This window comes from Centrocercus urophasianus, unplaced genomic scaffold (assembly GCF_019232065.1).
Source record: "Centrocercus urophasianus isolate 14NV4802_14NV808 unplaced genomic scaffold, USGS_Curo_1.0 seq_14, whole genome shotgun sequence".
In the NCBI taxonomy this organism is placed as follows: Eukaryota; Metazoa; Chordata; class Aves; order Galliformes; family Phasianidae; genus Centrocercus; species Centrocercus urophasianus.
Window position 1 is genome coordinate 28,203,326 of NW_024884586.1, and position 18,420 is coordinate 28,221,745.

At 34.4% G+C, this 18,420-nt stretch overlaps 1 protein-coding gene across 1 annotated transcript in view; it reads left to right on the forward strand.

The window, feature by feature from the left end:
* The window catches only part of AKAP6 (A-kinase anchoring protein 6), a 213,849-nt gene that overhangs the window by 156,848 nt on the left and 38,581 nt on the right, over positions 1 to 18,420 (forward strand). Inside the window, exons 9-10 of the mRNA XM_042814990.1 lie at positions 7,255 to 7,401; positions 10,811 to 11,035. Of these exons, the coding sequence (XP_042670924.1) occupies positions 7,255 to 7,401; positions 10,811 to 11,035 (372 nt within the window). The remainder of the gene's footprint in view (positions 1 to 7,254; positions 7,402 to 10,810; positions 11,036 to 18,420) is intronic.

Sequence of the window (18,420 nt, forward strand, 5' to 3'; positions counted from 1 at the left end):
ACTGATTTCTGTATGGAAAATACACTGGCGCAGCCGAGCTGTGACAGGGAAATGGCGTTGTGCACTGCATGCCACTCAGCCCTCCGCAAACTGAAAGCGCTGTGGCTCCTTAATTAGCAACAAGCTATAGCTCCTTGGCTAATAACTGTAAGCGCATTGTTAGCATCTATTTGCACAGAAGAGCCTAAAACTATAAAGGCTGATAAATATTCAAAAACAATCGTCCATATTGTGCACCCTTTTATGATACAGGGAAGCAGTGTGCTGCTGTTCACAAAAATGAACTTCTGTCATCCCAGGGATTACTCGGAGGAGTAATGTTCAGGAGTAATATCAGTGTCAGCACTGACTCTCTGCTTTAACAGCAATCCTTATGGGACTTAGGAAATTAGAAGTGGGTGTATGTGTGTGTATATATATATATATATATATATATATATATATATATAAAATTAGCTTCACAACTAGATGCAGGGTTTTCACCAGCTACTTTCATGCACAACCTCCCCCCCGTCCCCCCCGCCCCAGTGCTCCCACTCCATGTGTATCTCAGTGCATAGAATGTTTTGAAATGCCTAATGCAGTTTGCAGGTGAAAAGAAGTTTTCTAAAATTCTTAACTGCAAACTGTTATCTGTATTTTAGCATTTTGTGAAACTAATCGTGCAACACCATTTCCCGTTTAATTGATGAAGTTAAAATGCTTGGCTGCTAATGAGTGTATTAGCAAACAATATACCCTTAATAAGCTTAAGCAGCTCAGGATTTTAAAAAGCAGATTACTGTCCTCCTCATTTTTATAAGACAAAATGCACTGCCTCCTACAAATTGCTTGATCAGCTGATGAAGTACTATAATTATAGTCGTATTGCAGTTTTGACAAAGCCACAATAACAGACTGTAGTTTAGTCCCCACTCCAGGCACACAACTCTTTGCATTACAAAACCCAGTTTTACTGGTCTAATTCTTACTGAGAACAAAAGGCACCTGGAGATGTTAACTATATACTAAAAGAAAACTTGGAATCTAGGAAATAATAATATCGAAGCATGACTTTTCTTCTTGCAGCTAGTTCATTGAGAATGGTATCTAATGAAGAGTTGTCTAAAGGATTGCTTGTTTGGAACTAATTAAAGACAGATATCCTAAATAGAAGAAGGATCATGGGAATTACATTAGTTGTCTGGAGACTTGATATTCTTTTGGTACTCTGAGTAGATTGTGGAAGTTCTTAGGGATTCAAGAAATAAGGCGAGCTAATAAAAAGTTCTATTTTTCTGGTTATTGGCCAACTATTGTATTTTTGTTTGCAATAAGATTTGAGCCAACAGGCTAGAGGCTTGAATAAAACATTTAAACATTTGTGCATTAACACATTATGGTGAAAAGAGAGTCTTGTGCTTTCACTCAGTGCATTTCAGCCTTCAATTAATGTGAAAGCACTACAATGCCTATGCAACTTCTCTTGCCTTGTGGTGCACCATTTATCATTGCAGTTTTACATTGACCTTGACACCCACTTCATTAGAATAAAGATTGTCTACCATTTAGGTTACATTGTTCCTCTGCACAGAGACCCCATGCAAATTTCTGTTCAGATAGAAGAGCTGTGAGCCTGTCAGAGGTCATCTGCATTAAATGATTGCAGCTATTTTCCAACTGCTTCTTTTCATTCTACTCAATTCAGGCTAGGAGGATCAATCAAGCCCTCTGCCTGAAACAGTAGGACTGCTGGGAATATAACTGTTTTTGGTAGTAGTGGATATGCCCTAAACAGTATTAAATATTTAATATAAATTCATTAAAGGGCATACAAAGTCTTCAAAAAGATATTACATTTATAGTAAAATTTAAAGTGTTGAGATCACCTTCCTTAAGAAAAAGGCAGAACAATGGGTACTGACTGCAAAATTTTTTAATGTAGGAAAGAAATAGTTCATGAAGTTACTTAATATTTCTTTCAATGTGTTTATTTCTCCAGCTGCCAGGAAAAGGAATGTGCTGCAGAAGTGTAATCCACCTTTGTTACTTTCTGAAACAAAAATGTGAGGATTTAAGACAAAAGTGCTAAAATTCGTCTTGTTTTACAGGCGTGCACACATACACACACGCTCACTCATACAAATACATATTTTACCACTGTGCTTATTTGTAAGGGGGAAAAGCAAATGGAAATAAGTTAGCACTCTCCTTCTTGAGTTTTCTGAGTGATATAATTGGAATTAAATTATTAATGGGAAATGCTTAAAAAAGATTGTTTTATGATCTTCTATTAAAGAATTTGCAATTCATTTTAGTATTTGTAGTTTGATTTATATTAAAGATAATGCAATCTATGTCCAATTAACAATACATAGCCAATGTAATATGATTTTCAGATCATGCAAATGGAATAAACTAGGAGAGGAAAAACTGATTCTTAACCTCAGATGTAATTTGCTCTGTGAGTTCTGGCAATTTTAAATGACATTGCACTTTTTAATTTTTCCAAAGGCTCAGCAACAAATTTATCCCAATCAGGAAAGCCTATTATTAATTTACAAGGACAATTGTAGGAGTCTCTATAATTTCCCTGTGCAATTATTTACCATATATTGCTAATAGTGAAATACATGAAGTTTGCAAGAAACAGCAACTGCTATTTATCTAGACAAAGCATTCAGCTGAGATCTTGATTGTTGTCCAGAGGTTCTAGTACTATTGACAACATAAGATATATAACCAAGCTTCTGGACGGTTTCTAAAATGTTTCACACTGATAGTACCAAAAAGGTAGAAGCATTAAGAGCTATTGTGAAGGGAAGGCTGGCCTCTAGCAGATTCCTTCACTTTGCTTGTATACAGCTGAGCTTTGGACCCTGGACTTTGGAATAAAAAGACTCTTTGTTCTTCACTGAATGGCATTAGGCATGGGCTTCCTAAGGGGCCACCATGAAGCCTAGCATGAAGAGTGCAAACATTATCCAGAAAGCAAAGTGAGAATGTGTGTGAAGAGATGATGGGCAAATATTGCTATATGTGCATGGCTGTATGTTTACGTATATTTATATTGGGTATTTGGTGAATTTACCTGCAAAGTATTTACTTTATGTATATACCATGTTTTGTGAATGTGTCACCACTGAATGTCTGCATATATAACCCCTGACTGTGCATGTCTATTTGTGTCTGCCTCAACCAAATCATTCCAAAAGGCTAAGTTTTAAAATTTAAAGATGTAATCTAGGTAAAAATTAAACTGGAAGTCACTGAGTTGTGATCTCAGTTGTCTGTGGTGCAGTACCATTTGATTGAAGGCACTTTTTTAGTATGTGAATGATGGAATGCAGAACATCTACAAATAGCACACCCTTATTCCAATAATGAAGAAAGTTCACTGGCTTAATTCTTCTGTACTTCGTAGCCATAGCTCCACTGTGTGTTCAGTATGTCTAGTCTCTTTTCACTATAACCAACAGAAGCACCATACAAAAGTCTTACAATGGATGTCTTAATCTCTCTGTGTGCTTTTAGAGCATTATTTTGAATTCCATCATGCAGGCTTTTTTTTTTCCTTTCCTCTTCTGAAGTTTTATTACAACAACAGAATTCCCAGGGAGCTTTAGGGGCAAGGTTTGCATAATATTGCCCTAAAGTTTTGCTTGGGAAACGGAATCTGCACCCTCATCCTGATCATCTTTTTGTGATGTTTCTCTTTCTGAAAGATGTGGTGTGCAGTCTTACGGAGTTGTTAACTGTGTACAGATTTTTTTATTGCTTACCAGACAGTGCTCATCTACGAACCTTTCATGATGATTTCTTTCTCTGACCTCTCAGTGACTAGGCATCTTGTTCCTTAACACTGAAGGAGGCTGAAAAATGCTTGAGTTGCTCAATGTGTGCCTTCTATACCAGTTTCAAAATGGCTTATTCTTCTGGTTTCCATGGTGACAATTAACACTGTTACAAGGCATTGTTCCAGTCTCCATTTGGGCAGAATTTTCGGGTGTGATTTTTCAAACAAAAAATGTTTTATATAATTTTTTTAAAGAAAAGAGGCATCATTTAATTAAAGTGTCAAAAAACATGTCTCAATCAAGCCTGCCTAGGTTTTGTAAAACATTTTTATCAAAGGAAATTTAACTTGCTTTGTTTTGGAATTCAACTTCTCATGGTTTAAATATTTTGCCAAACTTATTCATAAATAAATGTTACTGCTTTTTGCTAAATTCTACTGTTTTTCTTTAGAGAAGTACTAATCATATTGAGAGAGAGGGAATGAAAAGCCCAAATGCTTTAACTTGGAATTTCTTTTGAGTGGCTTCAGGAGCACAAAGCCAGCCATGCATGCGTGCAGCTAATCGTGCTGTAAATATTTTGCGGGTTTATTTCATTATATTTTTTTCCCAACTTTTTAACATGAGAAGTGTCATGAGAAATTAAATATTAAAAGCTACCGGAACTTTTACTTAATCTTATTTTTGCCTATTAAACAATGATTTATATCATAGCATCCATGGACTGTCACAATGGAGCAGCATTTGCTCACTTAAAGCTGAGGAAAGAATGAATCTAAAGATTAAATTATCTTCTCACTGCAGGATTAAGAAGTCCTACCAGACTAGGGTTGTGCTGCGCTGATAGAGCTGCTAGCTAATTTTTTCCATGCAACTGCTTAGAGTGTAGGTGTTTAATGGATTAAAAAATAGCATTAGCAATAGCATGTAGTTCTTAAACTATATCAGTTCTTAAACTATACCTCCTAACATTAAGCTCTTCCCTTAACTTAAAATACGTACTGCATATTAAATATCCAGAAATGAAACAATACTGACTCTCAGTCACATACCGATACCTAATAATGAACTGAATATTTTCATCTATTATAGTTATAGTATAATGCATTTTCTGTCAATCAGTGCTTGTCATGCTTGTTTATACAGTAGGTTACATGGTGACAAAGTCAGAGATTGTACATAAAATCTATCTGATTTATTTTTTAATGTAATAACCCTTTAATAACATCATCACTCTATTTGGATTATGCTTCACTGCATTATTTCATCTGACCCAAAATTAAAGGAAACATTTTACATTTCTCTGTTAGCAAAACACTGTAGTTACAAAACATTCACTGTATTTTTTTTTCTTCATTGGTCCTATGCCATCCAGGACCACTACCAACTGCAGTCCACCCTGTAGCAGCCTGTAACAGGTGATAGGCATTAGCCAGCTATGCCTGCACCAGCCTCACACAGCTAGAGGACTCTCTCAGTCTATTAATTCACTTGACAAAAGAAAGGGAGTAGCATGAACTGGATTTCAGTGCCTAGCAAATTGGACTCTGGATTCCCCTTGATATTACATGTACTCATAGAAATAATTATGCAAATCCTTTTCAGTTATATCATTTTTAAATAGAAATCAGATTGCATGAAGAAGATCGTAATTGCCTCCAGTAACCATTCTAGCTGAAAAGGCAAAGATGTGGGACCAAGAAAAGTACTTGTTGAACATTTCAGTCCAACAGAATGATGTTGGCCAAACTGAACTGAGAATTCAGTTTGCCAGTGTGAAATCTGGTCGATGCCTAATATTTACAGGTCTGAAACTAGTCACAGTGCACTCTGTATCACAAGGCAAATTCTTTACAAACAATTCCTTGTTTTTTACTATGCATATTCATGTAATTTTGGATACACAGACACCTGATCAGTGTTCATTAATAATGAGAAATGGTTTAAATCACCTCATTTAAAACATTTGCTCTGTGATCCACAAACGACTAATATTTGCTGAAGTTTACATAATACAAATGATGTGCATGTGTTGTGCAAATGAAAGATTAAAATATGAAACTAACAATATGCAAACATATGCATGGAAATGCTGAGGACTTGTTAGCTGAAACAGTGATTTCACACCTTTATTATTTTCTTTAAGCTGTCTCCAATTGTATTTTTGCTTTGTTTTCCTACAGAATATCTCTCTACATCTGGAAAAGGCACCCATGTTTTAAACATTCCTTATTCATATTTAATTTTTATACTTGGCTCAGTTACTAGCATTTGCCGTGTGAGCTGCTGTTCCAGTTTTCATGGCTGAAAATAAAGCAAGGAAGCTTAATGTTTGGGATGTAATTTGCTAATAACTCTGCATAATTTATGAATGTCTCATGAACTCCTTTAAGAATACATTTTGAACTCTCCTTTACCACTAAAAGGTGTGATTTTGACTACTCCTATTTCTATAAGTAGTTTGTATGTAAGACAGAGAGTGAATTAGCTTACCTATAGGTATGGCATGTATATGAGTATATGTCTGTGTTTAAATTTTGGGTTTTTTTAAACCCAAAGTAACAGCTACTAATTGATCAGTGTAGTAGCTGTCACACTGAACACTTAACTCAGGTTTTCAGAGAATAAAATTTTCTTAAAGAGATGTATTTCCCTGTGCATCTCCAGATTAGAATACATTTTAATAGAGTATATATCACATATTTAGACATGCAGCTAAAATATTCAAAAATTTGTATTAAGTCGATTTTGTAAAAAGTTTCTGGTTTTAGTCCTGTTTTCTCTGTTCTTTTTTATTTTTTAAGGAATAATTAACAGCGGAGGAAATAAAGCATTGTTGCAGGACTGTATTAACACTTTGGCCATTGTCGTTTGTGTGCCATTTCACTCTTGGTTGACACAATAAAAATCAAGTTACTTGTATTCTGTTACAAGTGAGTTACGTCGAAGTGTTTTTCTAAGGTGAAGCCCTCACATTTTCATGTGCTGCTATGTTTGAAGCCCATGTATAAGGCAAAATGGAGAGGGAGCAAAAATAAACTTCACAGAAAACATAAATCTGTAATTATTTCCATGGGCTTTTTTCAGTGGAGAGACTCAGTGGTACCTGATGAAGTAGCATATTTGAAAAATAAGATACCAACTCCCTTGAATGAGACAAGGCAGATCAAGCTTTGGATGAGAGGATGTTAGTGAATGCTATCGCACATGTGAATATCGTGAATATTGTGAGTAAGTGGATATTACTAAGTGTAATCCATCACTAACTGCCTGTGCTTATATGTCACCCAGAAGGCAATATGATTGGTACCTAAATCTCTTCAGATATGTAATAAGATTATGTGTTAAAAAAAAAAGGGGGGGAAGAAAATAGTACAGTGAGCATGATCAACTGGACTCTTAGAATTAAAGTTCAAGGTTTTTTTTGTAGAGAAGACTCGTCACAGTAGCTAATATTATCTATTTCTTTTCTTTTTAGAGATACAGCGTAGAAATGTCAATCAGGCAACCGAAAAAGATGGAACTGCTCAGTAAGGTTGAAGCTCTGAAGAAAAGTGGTGTTTTACTACCAAATGATCTCCTTGAAAAAGTGGATTCAATTAATGAAAAATGGGAACTGCTCGGGGTATTTGCATTTTTATTACTGTTTGTGGGTTATGTGTACATTTTTGTGTGTTGAAGTACGCTGTCTGCCTGATTTCTAATTTGAGGCACAAATATCTCTCTCTTTCAATTCACCACGTACATTTCAAACAAGCTACTCATGCTATTATAAAAACTCCATAGTATTTTCCTCTTGTGTTGATTTTTTTTTATTCCAGTCTCCTGTCTGACTTTAATAATTTTAGTTCTTTAATACATAAAAATGTAAGTAAAATATGCCATGTATTACGGGTATGCACCAAGTCAACTATAATGCAGTATATCTGATATACACTGACTGTCATGCTTGAGTGAATGTTAATAGAATTTATTCTGAAGGTACATGTTGGAGACATCTACTGTTTAACTATTTACTATACCCTTAAGATGAAAAGTGGGGTTGTCACCGCATATTTCAGGTCACTCTGATGGCTCAAAAACAAATATGCAGATTCTGTATAAATCTGAACACCTGAAGCTTAGAATGCAGCCAGGATATGTTTCATACTGCTATATTCAGCTCACTTTTGACAAAAGCCAGAAAAGTTTCATGTAATTCATTTCACGCTATGATGGGCTGGGTCTCAGCCAAGGAGTGAGATACAAGAATCTGGCAAAAAAAGCAATATAGAGATTCTGTTATCCAGAGACCAGGGATGGCACCATGCAGGAGACACTGTAGTCCTATTGTTGTAAAACAGCTGAGAGAGAGACAGAGAGGTCAAACTATATATTTTTCCATCCACTTCTCTCCTTAATTGCCTTCACTTCAAATCAAGGGTAAGATAAATTTATAAATTACTTTAAATGATTAATTATAGATGCGTGATATTAACAATACAGTCACATTGCATAATTTTGCATGCTATTATCTGAGCTTAAAAACCATTTCTAATATATTATGAGTAAACTATACATGCAACTTGCCAGCATCATTTTAAATACTGACTTGTGTCGCTTTAGCTTATTTGGTAATACAATAGCCATTTTATAGAGGGTTGAGTTCGTTTAGTTCAGTGAAAGTTGTTTCTAACTGATTGATTGTCTAAATCTGCAAATTGTCAGAAAATGTTAAAAGTTGTCTTCTAACTAGTGAGCTTATTATTTTCCAGTTATAATTGTAATATGTAGCATTTTTGAAATATTTGAACAAGAATAAATTTGCTAATAAAAATGGGACCTATTAACCTGTTCTTTTACATAAATTCATGTATTTTATTTTAAAATTTTAAAATAATTTTAGTTAGCCTTATATTTATGACATTCAGTGTATTTAATCAGATTAATGCAGTTGCACTGATTACAGCTGGTAGGATGCAAATGATGAGTAAGTGATAATAATTACAAAAAATCTAAGAAAACTTCTTAAGAAAAATTGAAGCCCCCTCTTCTCTGCATGTTGAGATTAAAATATACCTCTGGATTAAGTTTTGTAAATAATTTCAGCATTTACAGAAAAAAAAAAAAGAAGTATTCCTGTTTTCCTGCTAAATGCAATTTCACTAATAATAAGCAGAGTTTGATAGAGTTTTGTTTAATTTAATAAAAATCTTCACAGAAACTAACGGTGGTAGGCATACTGTTTTAATTGGCATGATTATGTTTTAATTGGCATGAAAAAAAATTAAAGACAAGGATTTTAACTTCTAACAATGGTAAAATAGAGGGATATGGTTTTTAATATTACTTTCATCTAAGGTGAACAGTGTGGAATGGAAATACATTAGAATGAAATGTCAGTGGTGCGTACAGTTTAATCTGTGAAATTTTGTCCCCTGTGCTGAATATTACTCTGTCTCAATTGCATATTAAACAACCCTATCAAGGCAGGCATTGGCATCTGCTGTGCTGACACAAATTGTGAATTAAATGAAATTGATGTCCTCTGTCGTATATTTATGAAGACGGACCATTCTCTGAAGTATTCTGTTTATGAAGAATTTATGATTGCAAACTGTTCCAGAACAAAAAAGTGGCAATAAATTCTTTTTTGTGACCCTACCCTCCAAGGGCATTGATTTCACCTCCTGCTGCTACTTTTGTTACAGCGTGAAAACAATAGCTAGCACTGGATTCCACTGAGGGTCTTCAAATTATCAATATTTGCACCATGAAAATAGAAGGGTGGTGCCAAGAAAACATGTTTTTCAGTTATGATCTCCTAAGGACGTTATTTACAGAATGCCACAAAGTAGATTAATGTCTGTTGATCTAATTTTGTGGTTTTTAAGCTTATTTTGGAAGCTAAGTTCATTATGATAGATTATATTCCAGTAACTTAATGAAGGGTGTATTTCCAACAGACAGACATCCTAGGTCACCTAAAACCATGTCTTCATGTTACAACAATTAACCACTGCTAATTATCAGTTTAAAAGGTTATTGGATGTGATTGTCAGTGTATATTGAGTATTCTACAATCAGTAACACAGATCTACTACTTATAATAAGTGTCAGACTGACAGCCTCTTACAGGTCAGATAAAATACTGCTAGGCATAGGAGAAGCAGGCAACTGCATATTTCCTTTGTGATGTTTAAATGATTGCCTTTCAAAATATTAAAAAGGAAGGTAACTTCCTATCTCTGGCCTCTTCAGAATATTCATTACCATCACCGTGTCCGCTATCAAAATGTTATTCAGCAATTCCTTTATTAGAAGTGCTACTTTGAAAAGCTATAGTTAATTAGTTTCATTAATGATCAGAGGTGAATGTTTATTTTGATCCATTATTTTTAAAGTGGATGCTTAACATGGAGAACTTAGATCCAAATTTAGGTGCCCAAATAATTGGTTTGATGGCTTTGCAATTTCTAGCTTATTGGTGTCTGAATGAGTTCATCCGCTTTTACAATCAAGCCAGATGTTATGTGACCTAACTGTTCCTGTACATAACTTCGGGGCTGCAAGTTTGGAAACTCTGACCTGACAGTTTGTACCTTGGAAATATTTCATTACTGCAATGTTACGCTAAAAACTTAGATCCAGATGGGCTCAGAGCTTGCTGTATTTTCTGTTCTTACAGCCAAGAAATCGTAAGTCCTATAGTCATAAGTATCTAAAGTAGATGACAAGTTCTGAAACTACTTTATAAAGTTATGTAGCATTTTGTCTTCTCTGTCCACAGTTGCTCCTAATAAACATTGATTTATCATGCTTCCAGCAAAGCCAGTGACCCATAGAGAACAACACTGTGGCATTAGTGAAAAACAAAGATACAAAATATGAAATTGATTGAAAGAAGGAAACAAAGAGTGAAATTGATTGATATTAGTAGTAATTTAAAAATAAAAACCTCTCTAGTCATCTAACAGATGCTTCTTGTTGCTCATTAACCTGTATGTGTTTTGGTGCATAAGACTAATCTATGTTTTCTTTATCTGATGTATTAGAAAACCCTAGGAGAGAAGATCCAAGACACAATGGTAGGGCACAGTGGGTTAGGTCCACGTGACCTGCTCTCGCCTGAAAGCGGCAGCCTGGTAAGGCAGCTGGAGGTCAGGATCAAAGAGCTGAAAGGGTGGCTGAGAGATACAGAGCTTTTCATCTTCAATTCCTGTCTGAGACAAGAAAATGAAGGAACAATGAATGCTGAGAAACAACTGCAATATTTTAAGGTAATAAAAAAACAGTCATAGTTTTCATAGATACTCTTCTTTATGGTAGGATAAAATATTTAACGTATACATAGCATAATGCAATGTCCTCATGCACTCATATTTTAGCCTTCATTTATGTATTAATTAATTCATTCGGAACAGTTTAGGATACAGGACTATTAAGTTAGCAAATAAATCTGATGGCACTATGTGATTTTCTTCTGTTCATAGCTACGACTTTTAAGTAAACCCACATCTGAGTTATCCTTACAGGTCACTTTACAAGTCGTCTTTGACCAAAGAATAAGAAACAAATCATGAGTAATTGTTGAGTATTAGAGGTAAAGATGTTTTTCTCTGGTACAACAGAGTGTCTAGGGCAAAAGCACTCAGCAATGGACAATTTATTGAATACTCACCTCAAAGGGCAGATTGCAAACACTTCCAAACAAATATCAAATATTTTTTTAGACAAATATTCAAGAAAACAACAGTGGAAAACTGTCTGTCTTCCAAATTAGGCAGTCTTTATACTTCTTTTTCCAGTCATGAGAATTGAGGGGGAGAGTTATGTCAGTGTAGATGAAGTTGGTTTTCTATTCAGGTTCCTGAGCATGTTTCTTTGAATACAACTTTAAATTTCTTTATTACATCCATGTTGTTTGTCTTTTTTCTGATTCTTGATCTTCTGCTGTCAGGGAAAATGTTATGCTGGTTCTATTTGTTCTACCAGCGAACTTTTAAATGTTAGTGATTATGAAGAAAATGTTGATAAAGCTGAAGAACTTAACAGCCATGGACCCATGTTATCAATAGAAAATGCTGGATAGTTATTGTTTCTGTGGAAATTTATGGCATTGATATAAGTGCATAACTATGGATTTAAAAATCTGAATTCTAACAAACTTGTTTTTAAAGACCTAGCAATATATGTGTAACGTATATGAACATGTGTATATGAACATAACTATTATAAAAATTTCACTTACATATTCAGAATGTGCATAAATCTTTGAAATTAAATTTGTATGTGTATATATATAATATATATAATATATATAATATATATAATATAATATATATAATATATATAATATATATAATATATATAATATATATAATATTTAATACAGAATATTTAATATATATATAATATGATGTCATGCCAAGAGCTCTAGAGTTGTTAAACAGGGTATTATAGTACACACATACTGTGATATAACCAGAGTATTTAATTACTTGGTTGATTATCTATTAATTACATAAATAATACATTAATTATTTTTAAAATGGTAGCCATTAGAGTAGAAAAAAAATTACTTATCAAACATGGTTAGAGCACATCACTTTGTCATATATATTAAACCATCTTTGTCTCATTAAATCTGAAATCCACTATAAGTAAGTTTTCCATTTTTCACTGATCTCCTGGGGAAGTGTATAAAAGATAAAATGGATATAATTAACAATACTGCAATGTATAATACATATATTTGAGAAGGAACATTTAGAACATTTTCAAAAACATTAGCGATGCCACTAGTACAAAACCTGCTGGGGTTTAGACTGACTTACTTTCCACTTAACTTAAGAGTTTAACCTTATTACTGCTTTCACTATGATAAGTTGTTACTTAATGGAACTTTATTGTACAGCACTATCCCAATTATACATATAGCCATTGTGCACAGAGAATCATTTTTTATAAAATAAACTCAACAGTGCTGTTGATTTTCATTTATAATCTTATGTTTTTAATTACACTTATGCCTTAGGAAAAACAGTTATTTTATTTTCTGAGTGCTTTTATTTCATTTTGCACTTAGAGGATGAGTTGAATGTATTGTTCACATGTAGTTGGGACCCAAGATGACAACACTCTGGTGGAAAGAAGTGTTGTTAAATTAGCTAATAGGAAATTATTTTTACTTTTTTCCTTTTACTTAAAAAAAATCATGCATATTAATTTGAGAGTTCTCTTTATTAAAGAATGTGCTATTGCATTGCTTTTCTTTTGATATATTCCTGTATAATAGTAATATCAAATATTTCTACAGTACTCTGCTGCCAAGTATCTGTACTTGCTGTACAAACATTAATGAACTAAACTCCATTAAACCTTAAAGGTAGGAATTATCACCACCTTCTTATAAATGGGAAAAATAAAACGCAAGGAGATTAAGTGATTTTTTCAGGCTTTCAGAAAACTAATGGTTGTTCTAGGGAAGAAGTCAGCTGCTATGACCCTAGTCTTTGGTTCTAACCGCAGGGCTGCTTTTCCTTCTTTCCTCTAGATTACTTCTCAGTATAGACAATTTTAATATGTAATGCAGACAGACTGCATCCTTGTGCTAATCAATGTCTCTTGTTTCTGTTTGAAGTTCAAATCCTGCTGAAAATGTTTAAATGATTTTTTTCCCATTATTATTAGCATATTTGGTTGTTAGAATTAGTAGAATATCATTAGTTACAGTCATAACTCAGCTTATACTCCAGTAACTCAGCAATACTCCAGTATTTCTTGGTTTGGGGATAACTATATTACATACTTCAGTTAGCCCAGTAATCTCTATACAATGTTTTGCAGCCAGTCTGCAATGCCATTTTGTAACCTGTTCTGCCAGTTTTCTGTCCTCCTCAAGGTTTCAAACATTTTCATATTTAGTTCCAAGGCAGAGGCACAAACTTTGCTTCAGTCTATAGTGACATTTGCTGGTCATTCCACAGCAACACTGCAAGTTTTCAAATATAGCCTAACCCAAGCTGCTTTAAAAAAGATGGAGGGGAACTAGTGAACACAAGTTGCACAGCTGCAAAGGGAGGCATGTGGGTGTTTTACCCCTGATTTGCTGTAACATGAAAAACAGATGAATCTGAACCAAAAAAAATCAAGAGACGGACTTAAATTTCATGAGATCTTCCTAACCACAAATATGCATTTATTTTATTCATTCTTCCTTTTCGTTTCTGTTTTGCCCTTTGAGTTCCCGGAATTCTTGTTTTCTTGCTTTTCACTGAAACTCTAATGGCCAGAATCAGAACCATGCTTTTTAAGTGAGCTACAAGATTCTCAGGTAAACACATAATCTTAGCAACTGAAAAACCTACTGTCATGAGACTAATAATTGGCACAACTGATTTCCTAACCTAATGATGTATGACAATTTTGTGGGTCAGGAGAGACTTGAAACAGGAAAGAATGAGGAACAATACTATAAAGAATTTGCATTCTTTCATGAAGGTTTTGGTAAATCCCATTATTTGAGTAAGATCTAGCCAGAACTTGTGTGCTTGTTGGCTTGAAAGTAGGAGTGTTCTGCCACATTTGCTTTTATGTGTCTGGGATTTCAAAAATCATGCTGTTTTCTGTGCAAAAGGCAGCAGAAGAGCCTCAATAATTAGTCACATATTTCTATCTCTTGTAATAAAACTTATGACTTTAGGTGTTTGATATTATTGATATATAATATAATTATATAATTATATTATATATTGATATAATAATTGATGTATAATATAATTATATTATTATATATAATATAATTATATATTGATATATTGATGTTGTGGTTTTGGATTACAGGCCAGCTGCTCAAGAGCAAGCATAGATTTGTGAGTATCTATCCATCTTGATATCCGTTCTCAGACACATAAAGCTGGAAAAGCTCCTGTTCCTTTTGGTAGCCAGATTTATAAATCTCCTCTTTTCTTAAGGAAAAGGGAAGACTACTTTGGTTAAAATAACATAGCAGCATTTTCTGACCTAATGTTCTTTGGCAACAATAAAGTTGCATTTCATGTAGTTTTCTGATCTGGTTTTATGTGAGCCATGCTCTGTTGTCATACCTGTCTCATATAATTTGATTCTTTAAAAAAGAGATGCCTAACTTTCAGCAGCACTGAAGGCCCGTAGTTCCCATTGACTTTAGTCAATGTATTCATTACAAAAATCAGACAAAACCATTTGTACCAGAATATGTTGGAAAGACTTTCTCATTTAATATTTCTAAAAATCAATAGTGTATTGAATTCCATAGCAAGTAGTATTTGTAGCCATCTCTGCCTTTTAAGCAGTGTAAATTATCTAATGTTTGTAGCTGTTTCTAATGACTAAACTCACAGAAGAATAGTTTTTGTCTTCCATTAAATTTCAACTCAGCAAGCCAGATGACACAATACCATTAAAAAGCAGAATTTCTGATCACAATCTCTTATTTCAACATCACCTAAAGAAACTGAGCATTCTGATGTAGCAATGTAGATTACATTGGTAATTCATAATTGATCAGTTAATTGACATCTCTTATAACAGTTTTCACTGTAACTGAAAAGTTTCTCTAAGTCATCACTGTACATCTTAAGAGCAATTTGGTCAAACAAAATTCTGTTAAACATAATACAAGTGAGTTAGTTTGGGAGCAAGTAAGTTTATGGCCCCACCAAAATCAAAGGAAAATATTAACTTTGAGTAAAGGTTTGGTGACTCAGAGATTGGAAAAATGTTCCTACAGGTGCCAGAAATCACTTTTGCTGCTGCATTTTGGATGCTTTACAATTTTTGGAATGATGTTTCTGGCAGAGCTGCAATCAAAGAATTGCAGAAATTCAATGTGCATGTAACAAATGTATGCAGAACAGTTTCCAGCAGACAGTCCAAAAGAAGTCAAGCAGCATTTAATCCTTTTTATACCTCTAAGATGATAAAAATGTTGTAGTAATTTTAATAAATTTCTCAGAAAGAGTATGACTCCAGAGCTTTGAGTCTTTTCACAGATGAAGAAATGTTTACCCAAATTTTGTTTGGATTAAATTTCAATAAACAGGAAGGCATAAAGTATTAAATCATATGAAAACCAGACAGATTTCCAAAGTGTAATAAAACTTGATGCCACTTACAAAGGATTGAAGCAAATTCAGACTTAATTTACATAACCTACTACCCCAAAACAGCAATTCTGCAGGTCACTTAAATGAGAATCCAACTATGTAAAGTAAAGCAGGTTGCCTTTTTTTTTTTTTTTTTTTTTTTTTTTCCAAAAAGTGTGGTATTTGGGCTCTAACATGAGGAGGAGGTTTTATATATCAATTTTTTCTTTTAGCATACTCAAATATACTCAATACTTTGTATGCAAACAGTAGTTAATATAATCAAACATATCTCCAATTATGTTTTATTTTACCTTTTACTTAGTTAAAGTTCAGTCTTTGTTTCATGAAGCTCTCCCTCTTTAAGGCAACAATAATACAATTTACAATTCCCATTTCGAACTAAATATCTGATCTGAGATAGGAGGTGTCATTTCATCATCCTATTTGAACTTTGAAGCTTGAATGGTGAATTCTGATTTTACTATGTTCTCCCTTTGCTGAGGGAAAGAAAGGAACACAGAAGATCTACCCAGTAGGGGTGGTCAGATCTGACACGCTGCACGTTTCCACAGAGGTATCATAAAACATCTGCATGTAGTTCTAATCCAGCACCAGCTGTGGGCTCCTGGACTGGGGTTGTGGGATGGAGGTTACTATAGTAACAGGAACAGCCTGTTTTCAGCAGAGCTCAGATACGGCAATGCATGAAATCTTCAGTAGAGGAGAGAATAGACTACTGGCTATTTTTATGCTACTACCTAGTTCATTTATTACTTCCTTCCTTCTTATGTCTTTTTTTTTTTTTTTTTTTTTTTTTTTTTTTTTTTTTTTTAAACGTCCTGTCCCCTTATTTCTGGTATACTAATATGATTACACTGCAGACAGCATAGCCATGTGGTAGAGGTAGGATAATACAGGCTACCTTTTGATACACACACAGCAGAGATAATGTCTGAGCTTCAGTTATAGTACTTGGAAAGAAATAAGCACTTTTGGAATGCAATTAATCAATCCTGTTTTAGACATCTGTCTATAGAGAAGGTAGACTGTACTTCAGAATGCCTATTTCTGAATGACTAGCTCAGTTGCTGAATTCTCCATTAGATCAGATGAATACCACTTACAGAATCAGTAAGAATATCTCTACGACTTGAGAGACTTGAAGATGTTGAGTCAACTGCAAAAAGATTAGTTACTAATGTCTGTGAGGTTTCCCCACTGCTAATTACAGTTGAGCCCAAGTTTCTTTCTGCGCTCTTGAATGTGCATGAGGGTTTTCATCTGAAACTCTCCCTTGTTAGCTGGAGCTGATGAGTAGAAGGCAATGCAACTAATACTTGTTCCTGTCTTTCTTATGGTACTGGAATAGTCTGCATTCATTTTTTATGCCCTGAGTAGACTTGTAAGACTTGAGGTCTGAGTCAAGCTGAGTAACACAAAAGATATCCTGAAGTATGGAGAAAGATGTTTCAGGCTCACCACTACAAAGTAAAACCTGCAATTTTGTAAGGTCTAATGGCTCACAGTTTTTTTCCCAGCCTTTTGTGTTGTTGGCATCTGAAGGAAATCTTTGGGCTACATTTTTCCTTAGTCATGGCTCTCTTGAAGAGTCATATGTATGGAAGCGAGAATAGCTGAGTTGGCTTCTTTTGATAGATCATTCTCAGTTCTTCACTTATTTTTTGTCGTTGTCATTGGTGATACAATTGATTTTCTTCTTTTGATGCACCCAAATGAAAATGCAACTGCTTATTCTACTATTATCTATTTACTGCAAAACCAGAAACTTCCTTTTCAATTATTACTAGCTCGGAAAAGGAGAATGAGAAGAAAGCACAATAATACTATTTGATAGATCAAATTCTTATGCAAAACACTATTTTTCACTGTAGTCACCACCATTAGCTATGACTTCTGGCAGTGATGAACATGAGCATGTATGCCATGCTCATACAAATCTGCACCAGTGGAGGTGATCCACTGTCCTTGTTGCCAGTGCAGAAATGCACCAGCTACCACCTCTGTGTGCTCACATTCACTGTTTAGTCTCCATGTGTTAATGAAGCAAGTGTTAATGAATGTCACAGGATGCCATTTTTTTCCTCACAGAGGAATTCAGTGACACACTTTTGCTTCATATGCACTTCCATTTCAGATGCCATTTTGTTGGACTACCCCTCTGCTGTCATCTTTTATACGACAACACAATGTAACTGAGTATTGGAGGGAAGGTTCAACCTCTGTAACCATACCACCACCATCTACCTCTGAGTTCATGGGCCAACATAATAACGTAGGAGGAATTACTTTCAGAGTAGGCATTGTATGATTTATTTGATCATGACTGTCCCTTTGGAGCCATAGTATTGTGTCTTCCAGTGCTCCAGTATTAGTGGATTATTAATTGGAGAGTGTCCTCTGAAGCCATTAAATCCTGCTGATGAGGTTTTTCTTTAACTGGTCTATCACTGACCTAGTAGACAATTGCCTAATCTTGGTTTCAGAACTGTAAGGGTTTCCCAAGTTTCATCTTT